The sequence below is a fragment of the Giraffa tippelskirchi genome, chromosome 5 (assembly GCF_054371585.1).
Source record: "Giraffa tippelskirchi isolate mGirTip1 chromosome 5, T2T-mGirTip1v1.2.pri, whole genome shotgun sequence".
Taxonomy (NCBI): domain Eukaryota; kingdom Metazoa; phylum Chordata; class Mammalia; order Artiodactyla; family Giraffidae; genus Giraffa; species Giraffa tippelskirchi.
Genome location: NC_137279.1, coordinates 33,759,014 through 33,768,717, shown reverse-complemented (window position 1 = coordinate 33,768,717; position 9,704 = coordinate 33,759,014). Strand labels below are relative to the sequence as shown.

General features: G+C 43.9%; 1 protein-coding gene across 9 annotated transcripts in view; it reads right to left on the bottom strand.

The window, feature by feature from the left end:
- The window catches only part of CAMTA1 (calmodulin binding transcription activator 1), a 975,729-nt gene that overhangs the window by 19,004 nt on the left and 947,021 nt on the right, over nt 1–9,704 (bottom strand). For 5 of the 9 annotated variants that reach the window (XM_081490415.1, XM_081490420.1, XM_081490419.1 and 2 more), the window contains 7 exons: nt 9,480–9,676; nt 9,026–9,104; nt 8,458–8,773; nt 7,507–7,691; nt 4,476–4,663; nt 3,737–3,983; nt 2,605–2,676 (listed from right to left, as the gene is read on the bottom strand). In XM_081490415.1, coding sequence (XP_081346541.1) covers nt 2,605–2,676; nt 3,737–3,983; nt 4,476–4,663; nt 7,507–7,691; nt 8,458–8,773; nt 9,026–9,104; nt 9,480–9,676 — 1,284 coding nt within the window. Of the gene's footprint in view, nt 1–1,065; nt 1,087–2,604; nt 2,677–3,736; nt 3,984–4,475; nt 4,664–7,506; nt 8,034–8,457; nt 8,774–9,025; nt 9,105–9,479; nt 9,677–9,704 lie in introns of all 9 variants that reach the window. The other 4 variants (XM_081490413.1, XM_081490414.1, XM_081490416.1 and 1 more) reach the window with 2 other exon arrangements.

Below are 9,704 nucleotides of genomic sequence, written 5' to 3'. Positions count from 1 at the left end.
TTTCCTATCTGATTTGGCAACATTTTGAATTAATCCTTTTTGGATGCTTCCCAATTCCTGCCAAACACAAACCCACTTAGCAGGCAGCATCTGACTTCTAACTAGCAGTTCCACACGACATATTTCTGAGTTACAAGGTCCCAAATACAAGGCTTATCATGAAACGCTGACACCTTTAAGCCACTTTAACCTGCAAAAGATTAATGCTCATCAGACCAACACAGGGGTGAAGCCATGAAACCTGGAAGGTGGCCCCAGAGCCGGGGACCACTCGGGAGCCAGTCCCGGCACCCCCCGGCCAGCCTGCCACAGAGATGGAAAGTGAGGCACGAAGGCACGCTCAGGGAGAATGAATCCTCTTCCCTGCCAGGCACGAAAAGCGCAGAGCTCTGCAGATGTTAGCAAAAGCTCTGTCCAGATTGCTAACCACTTAAGACTATGACTCCAGGGACCAGAAATCACAGGGGAGGGCTTTGCTCACAAGAAGCCAACTTACCATGAGAGGGACAAGTGCTCCTCAGAACATCCCTGTGCCTAAGTCTCTCTCTGCATGTATGAGGTACAGTGAGGGGCAAAAACTGACTTCTCAAAAGGTTCCAGACGCAGGGCCCTGCTGCAAGAACCCTCTTGAGTCTTATCTGACTCGCTTGACATTTTCATTTGGCCCAAAGTCTTTCAAGACAAGGGCACTGCATCCCACAGTGTCTCCATGACCTTGGCCTGCGTGCTCTGCATGATCAGAACCTTGCAGACGCAGCGCAGCACATGGGAAACAGGCAGATTTCCTCTGTGGCTCACTGGGTTCACGGTAATTATCTTGGATGGATCGTTAAGATAAACACTGGCCAAGAAAATGTCCAAAGATTGCTTGCTGAAACCCACTCCAAAGGCATAACCACGTGGTCCCCAGAGGACAGATGTGCTGTGGTGAGGTGGCCGGGTGGGAGGTGGGTATGCCTACTGAATGACGTGCCATCCTAATGGCCCCTTCTTGTAGCTGGTGATGGGTGTGAGGTTTGTGACTCTGGTGGAATGGTTTGTGAGAGGACTTGGGTGTGTCATTACCTTCAAGGCTATCCATGTCAGCTTGGGGGAGAAACAGAAAATACAAGATTAATGTTAGATTGCTGAATAGAAGAAAATGAAAAACCAGAATCAGAACCAATGAAATGCCCAACCAAAGAAAGAAAAAAAGGCAATCTGACTATATTCATGCCTTTCATCTTCCAAAATACTTGTCTTATATTTGTCAGTATTTTTTTAAAAATGCCTTCCATCTTTCTGGTTGTAGCCAACACTTCTTTGGGAGGGTATTAAAAAAAAAAACAACTAACAAACTCACATTTTGGAATAAACACCTGCTGTAATCAAAGACTTGAAACTCTGATTCTGAGTATCGCTCTTGCTAATAAGAAGTCCTCTCGCCAAACAAAAGCCAGGATGGTTCCCAACAGGGACTGCGGTGTCAGCGTTTACACAATAAACCTTCATTTTCTGGGATCATGAACTCAACTGGCTATAAGCTGAAGACACTCCCCCCTCACCCCTCACAAGTAAGGCTTAATCCTAGAGAAACCTGAGCAAGTGGCAATCCACATGAGACATCAAGCAAATCCTAGAAATAATAAAGAGAACAGAATCCTGATTTTCTGTGTGGCTGGTATCTATCTCAGCATTTATTATTCCTTAAACAAAAGTGTAAGACCTACCAAAAGCACAACCTAAAAAATGGTTCTACTAACAGGACTGAACTTTACCGTATGAACCAGTCAAAATGCAATTCGGCACTTTTTAATATCACTACCTAGGTGGTTAGAAAGGTCTAATGTTTACTTAATCTCTCTGAGTCTCAGCTTCTTCACCTGCCAAGTGGAAATAAAACTGTTTACTTCAGATATTTTTGTAAGGAGAAAATGAAATGATGAGTCTGAAAGATCTAAGGTATATTAGGTGTTCTCTGAACAATTCCCTTCCTGTCTGATGGGAGCTCCGTGACCCTGCAGGTCCTTTCAGAAGCAGTAATACTGAACGAAAGAGTAATTCAGGTGCTCCTCTTACAACGCTTAACTAAGGAATGCCCAGTGTAAGATACTCTGGGTGTCTTTCCATTTTCAAAGATTTTTCACAATTCTTCATTTCACATTGGGTAAGAAGAAGCCAAAAAGGAAAACTGGCTGAAGGTTATGTGATGTGTATGATTCAAGGTCAATGATAACAACCAGTATTTACCTTCTCCCATCACCATACCAAACCTCCTCGAGCTCTTTAATTACTAATGAGCTTATAGGCAAAATGACTCACATAGAGCCTCACTTCAGACCCAAATAGCTTCCTCTGTATCAGACCAATGCTGCAGGAAGTGATACCACTAAGAGGTCAACAGTCCAAACAAAAATTATTTTGTGGCAGTAGTTGCAGACAATTTTTTGTTTGTTTTTCCTTTTATTTTTTCCTTTTGGAACATTTTCCTCTGGTCTTTAACCAAGGTGATTTGAAGCCAGTCTTTTGGTCAGGCATCGGACGCTGTGCTCTCTGCCAAACGTCACATGGGACTCCCCACGCCTGTTTGGATGCTGGGTAGGACGCATTCACAAGCTGGCTCACCTGTTTATATTTTCTGTAACAACGCTGAATGACAGCTGCCGCCACTTCCTGCTGCTCCCGTAAGGGTCGGCCCTTCAAGGGAAAGCGAGGCAAGAAAAGAAAAAATGATACAGTATAAGAAATGCAGCTTTCCCAAGACTTCAATGGAATGACCACTCATTTCATTGACTTTCTCAGAACTGAGACCCGAGGTTTACCAAAATACGACAAGTTAATATCAGGATAAATTAAGAAAAGTGAATTTACAGAATACTTCTCTGACTATTCTGGCTTCTAAACAGAACTATCATATTTGGATGTTAGGAGGCCTAAACAACAGTCAAAGGATTTAAAGAACTAGGTATTGTGCTGTTTGTCCTTATAAGTTGCTGCTCTGCTCTGTCCTTCCTAAGATAACACTAAGTCCTCTACCTCTGGGTCAAAGATTGATGGCTTATAACACCTCCCTGTTGTTGTTTAGTCGCTAAGACATGTTTGACTTTGTGACATGATGGACTACAGCATGCTAGGCTTCCCTGTCCTTCACTATCTCTCAGATTTTGCTCAGACTCATGTCCAGGGAGGTCAAAGACTCCTCTGAGAAATTGTGGAAGGCTCTGGACCTTGCCCACCAAAAACACACATACAAACACTTCACCATAAAATTTTAGGAGTTCATGGGCAGCCAACAATCAGTCTCCAGGCCTCCAGCCAGAAACCCCCACTCCAGGTCATACATTCCTTGTGGCAGCGACATCAACTTTGTATTAACTAAATAATATCTATTATTACCTAGACAGTAAGTTCAGAGGGTAATAACCATCACATTACTGGTTAGTTTTATCCCACTAAAGTTTCTGACAATTCTTAATAATCTCATGTGACCTAATTATAGAATCTTTATTTCAAATTATAAACTCAGAGAAAAAAAGAAATGGCATATATTTCAGTTTGAATGATTCTGACTTTTCCCTGATCACAAGAGGAATCTGTTGTCTGTTTATTTTTTTAAAGAAGTTCTTTATTTTTGGCTGCAAAGCATGTGAGATCTTAGTTCCCTGACCAGGGATTGAACCCTTTCCCCCTGCAGTGGTAGGGCAGTCTTAACCACTGGATCACCAGGGAAGTCCCCAGGATTCTTGCTGTCTCTTACCTTGTATTTCCGGAAAGCTGTCTGGACAAGCCTGGCTGCTTCATAGAGTTCTCTCTGTTCGTGATCAGACAGGGTCAGCTGAGCAAATTCATTCTCCACTTTCTCACTGGTGGACGCACTCAGGAACTCAGACCAGTCTGCTGCAGAGGGAAGGCTGGGCTTCTCAAAAGTTATTTCACTTACTGGTGAGCCTACAGGGCTCAGGCTGGTATTAGAAGAAGGGGTGAGAGGCTCATTATATGCGCTTCTGAAACAAAAGAAGACATGAGGGAGAGAGGCTGGTGATTGGTCTGCAGGATTCATCACACATTGGTCAAAGAGACAAGATGGTACCCACTGTGGACCATGAAGGATATACCTTTACTCAGTCCAAAGAGATGCTAAGGAGACTCTGGGTGTCCTTCAATTAGTAACTTCATGCTGAGCACCTGTTATGAGTTCAGTACTGGGCTAAGTACTAAACCCAGTAAGTCCACTATCCAACTGTGAAGCTTCAGTTGAACTGGGGAGAACATGCTATGACACATTATCTCCTACACTCTGCCATGGGAAGAAAAATCACAGCAGAGGTGAGGAGGAGAGAGGTCCTTGAAAGAGGCAATGGAATCCATCCTAACGCTTCCTTCCTTTCTTGATAAGGGCATCCACTACCCAGAACTCCTCAGAACCAGTGGGTCTCCTGTGCCTCCAGGTAAATCCAGGAACTTGCCCTGGGGAGAGGCCCGTGGGTTTTACTGACCTGATCTGGGCAGCATTTGGCAGATGGTCTACGTCAGCCAGGTAACCGGCCAGCCAGCTCATGGTACTGCTAATGGTGGCCGCATCTGTCCTTTCCAACGTCGGGGACTCCATGGGCACAAAGTTCTCCTGCTTGATCCGCTCAGGTGTGGCTTCAATGATGTGTTCTGCCAAGGTCATCATGTTCACCTGGAACCCGGAGGTCACAGAGCACTCAGGTTAGGATGGGGCCCTAGAAGTCAGCCAGGCCTACCTCCCGCCCCGCTACCTGGGAAAGAGAGAAATGAAGGAGGGTGGGCTTACATGTCAGTCCAGTGCCCTCTGATATTATCTAAAGGTTTTACATGATTTGCTCACATATGCTGAGATCCCAGATCTGAGGATCTCCGAAAATCAGCTCGGTCCAAAACCTTAAGTCTTTGAGAATGTCTGGCTTATGCCTACTTTCTACTCTCAGCTAGGATCAACTGATTAAGGATACAAAGGCCTGGGCAGTTCTAGAGGACGTGGTCATATAATTATAGTGATATTGCTGGTTACCTGACCACTTGTTCTTGTTGTTTAGCTGCTGAATTGTGTCTGACTCTTTGTGACCCCCATGGACTGCAGCTCTACAGGCTTCTCTGTCTATGGGATTTCCCAGGCAAGAATACTGGAGTGTGTTCCCACCTGACCACTATGCCCCCCCCACCTTTGTCCTCCACAGAGAACCCTAGTTTTGTAGAGAGCAGCAAAGAGCCAAAGCCCAGGGGACAGCTGGTGACTAAGACAAGCCACCTGTCCCGATCCTCTTCTCAGTTTCCCACCTTCCTGCACCAAGGTGGGGATCTGCGACCAGCCTCTGGACAAGGAGACTATACACAAGTCTGCTGAGAGGGATGTGGGCAGAGCTTCTGCTTTTTCCGGTGAAAGGTGCCGATGCACCCGGCCTCGCCCCTCTTCTCCTGCTCTGACCACAGCTGAGCTCGAGAAGCCACATTATGATCATAAGGCAACAGGAGTGAAGAGAAAAGCCAAAAGAACAGAAAATCAAAAAAAAAAAAAAAAAATCCAGGTCCCTGATGGCATTACTGAGTCACCAAACCTCTGGACTTGTACAAGAAAAAGAAATCACATTCTTATTAAACCACTGGAGTCAGGCTGCTGATATGAGCATCTCAAAATAAATTCCTAACAGATACATTTAGGAATCCTCACAACGAGTCTGGAGTAGATCTATTCAATTAGAATCAGAGATATGAGCTTGGTTTTAAAAGTTTTCTTGCACATCTCTTGAAAATGGAAGTTGAAATACAGCAGTTTTTAAGTGAACTGAAAATGTTCAGAAAGGATCTATACAAAAATGATTAAATGCTTATCTTACAACATGCGAACCTTAACGAATATTATGCTGACTGAAAGAAGCCAGACACAGAATGTGATGGTTTATGATTCTACTTATATAACATTTCTAGAAGCAAAATTCTAGGGGAGAGAAGTCAGATCCATAGCGCTGGAATGGGAACAGAGGTTGCCTGCAAAGGGGCACAGGGAACTTCTGTGGGGGGAAGGAAGTGTGCTAAATGGGACTTTTGTGATGATTGTGAATTTTGTACAAACTCACAAACGTTCATTAATGTTGAACACTTAAAATGAATGAATTTATGGTATGTAAGTTATACCCCAATAAAACTGTTAAAAAATACTTATCTTTGGGTAATTTTCGATATTGTCAACAAAGAATTGTAACAGGAATACAAATGAAAACATTTAGGGAAGAAATATCACAGCTATTCTTCTCCTATATTGACCATCTTGATTGGTGACTCAAACAGGAGGAATTAAGTCCTACCTTGACTCTTTTCCCATGAAAGTATTAAAAAGTGGAATTTCTGGAGACCAAAGGTTATAACTATCTGTAATCACTCCTCTTCCAAATCCTCTATTTTATAAAACTGTGTTAGTATAAGAATACCTTAACATCGTAAGTGTAACACTCTGAGATACCAAGTAGATGATTTCTTAGTGTGACAGCTACAAAAGGCAATGGAATTTAAATGACTTTAGGGCTTTTTATTCAAATGACATTGGGTTTTTATTAAAATTCTCTTTGGGTTCTAATACGTGAGCAGTTCTCACAAATGTGCTTGGATATCTCAGAACAATGCTATGTATATTTACCATGTGTATTCATACATCCACATAATTATATAATCATATATTAAGTATATATACTAAGTCAAACTTTCTAATTGTATTGTCAATTTTTTTCATTTTCTCTTCACATGTACCTCAGCTGACAACTTTTGAGATAGTTGTGTTAGTGTCATACTATGATTGTGGTTCTGGTACCACATTTCTTTGTATTTATTTGCTTTAATATTTAGAAACTATGTTGTTAGGTGCACAATGGTTCATTATGGTCATATCTTTTTGATAAATTGTATATATATAATATTTGCCTTAATTATACTTTGTCTTTTTTCTTTTTATACTCTTTTGTCTATTATATCTTTACCCGTCATTTAATTTTCATCCTTTCTGTTTCATTTTAATTCTTTTACAAGTAGTATGTAATACACTTTGCTTCCTTTTCTTTTTATCCAGTCTGAGACTCTTTTAATAGAATTAACAGTTTCCAAAGTGGGAATGACTCATGTTTGAAAATATTCCTATAATATTATGTTTCAGAGTATTATTTTTGCTGTTGCTTTTTTTCTTTATTACCAATTCCTGAACTTTTCCCAAGTGAGCCAAATTTTCTTTTTCACCCCCCCTTAAGTGACTTAGAAACCCTGAACCTGTTTTGACACTATCTACTAACTTGACATTTCTAATAAGCATATTTTAGTCCCTGGTTTTCAGGCCCAGTTCACAATGTTTGATTCACGAGTGGCCCAAGTGAAGACAGTCCACTAGTCTTATACATAAGCCCAGACTTTGACCCAGTCACTGGTGAGAAAATGAGAAGACCTCTAGGAAACTGGCAGTCAAGATCAAGGAAGTGTGGGTAGACAGACCAGCCCCTGCAAGCTTACCTTCGCCACGCTCACCTGTATGTCATCCATGGGCTGTGAGCACTCCTCACTCTCTGTACCATCATGGTAGGACCCCAGCTCGCTGTTCACCACCTCTCTGTTAGCCATCATCAAGACACTCATTGGCTCCCGTGGACGCACCTGTGAAGGTGCTGCATCCTTGCCTACACTGGTCCCCTTCGGATTTCCAGTCACCTGTACTGTGGACACACCAATGTAAAGATCTTTGGGGTTCCACTTTACTACTGGCTGGGATGCAGAGGCGTGGAGGAATCCTGCAGTCTCTGGAGTGGGAGGGGAGATCTCCCGGCTGTAGTCCCTCAATCCTTCACTGGGGCTGATTGTCTCGGGGACAGGCTGCTTAGAACTAGGGCTCTGCTTCCTGATATTTGGCTGTTCCAGACTCAGTGCAGTGGACAGCAGCTTCTCCTGCCTTGCCTGGAAGTACTCGGGGTTCAATTTATGCTTTTTGGGAGCTGGATAATCTTTGTGGCTCTCACTGCTGTAGTAATTAGAGGGTTCAGACCGAGGTCTTCTCAGCTCTGAAAAGTACAGTAGAAAGGACAGTCAGGACAGGTGGTACAGTGAGGAATGCTAAAGAATTAACATGTTCTCTATGCCTGAGAGACACAGAGTGCAAAGCCAGAACTCAAGACACATCCCTAACGTTTACATATTCCCCAGCAGTATATATTGTATTCAAATAATCCTCCTCCAAAATTTGTAGTTCTTTCTTGCATTAACATAGTTTTCTCCCCCCTCTCAGTTTTGGGGGTGGGATGGGTGAGCGGGGTTGAGAGAAGCACTAGGCATTCTAACAGCTAAAAGGAAAATTAGAAACACTAAAAAGAAAACCCCAAACCCTTAAATGTATGTGAACATCCTACAGACTTTTCCGAAGGTAGTGGCATGACAGCAAAAGGGGAATCCGCCAAGTGCTAAGATGTCACCATTTAGGATTCTTACCTGGGTTGGTACTTGCGATGACAGTGACTCCTTTGGGTATTTCTGGGGAGTTGATGGCTTCGCTGTGCCACTGGCTCACCCAGCTCTCCGTGCTGGGCTCGTCGCCTGCAGGACAGTGGATTCTGGGGTTCTGTCCCAGCTGAGCCTGCTCATCCCTCTGCAGGTGCTCCAGACACTCTGCTAACTTCACATGACCCCGTGACCTGGCGATTCCCAAAGGCAGCCTTCCTAGAGAGTCTGGAATAGAGATGGCCCGACGGTCCCACTTGTACAGCACGACAGCTGCTTCCAAGTGCCCGAGAGCACACGCCCACATCTAAAAAACAGAGAGACAGAGCACGCTTCCTCAATACGAGTTGAAAAAAAAAATCCTATTTGACTTCTGCCACTGCTGCCAATTGACAAATTGGTCCTTGGCAGCAATCTCAATGGTGCCATAAAACATTTCCATTACAAAGTGGCTCCGATATATGTCATGTATCAACAAGGGCGAACACAAAGGGAGCCAGGCATATCCCTATACCAGCCCAGAAGAATAGTTTGGGGAATAAATGAACCCATTTCTTACTAGAGGAGTACAGGAGAAGTGGTCCACGTTCAAGGGGTCGACTTCCAGTTCCAAGTCAATGCTGTCTGCATGCTTTGTGCTGGAACAGATAGCATCACAAATTACTGCACAGAGAATCAATGTTAAAAAATACCACAACATTATAAAACCCACAGAGATGAAACCAAAGCGGGCAGCCAACATTCCCAATGGGAAGAAAGAAAGTCCCAGGTTTCCTAGGTGGTTTGGATGCTCTGTTTTGCCAGGAGCCAGGAGGAAATAAAAGGTCCAAAGTTTACTTTAGCATCTCGCTCAGTACTTCTTGGGCAGAAGTTCACAGAACTTTGTGGAACTGTCCTCGGAGAGACTCCTTTGCTGTGAGGATCCCATACTCCCTGAATGGCCAGATTTCCATCCACTAGTGGACACACTAAGAGGAGTGCCTGCTGATGGGTGAGGAGGACACCAGCCTTACCGCCATTTTATGAGGGTCTGGATGAGGGTGGCGTAACCCTGGGCAGCAGCCAGGTGGAGGAGGGTCATCCCACGGAAAGTCTTTGAGTGGATCAGATGCTTGGACTTTGCCCAGCAGGCTCTGCTCATCATCTTCTCGCACACAACAACTACACGGCTCTCGAAGCAGCTGCCCAGCGTCCCGGGGCCGGACGTGCACTGCAATGAGACAGCATGTGTTCTGATG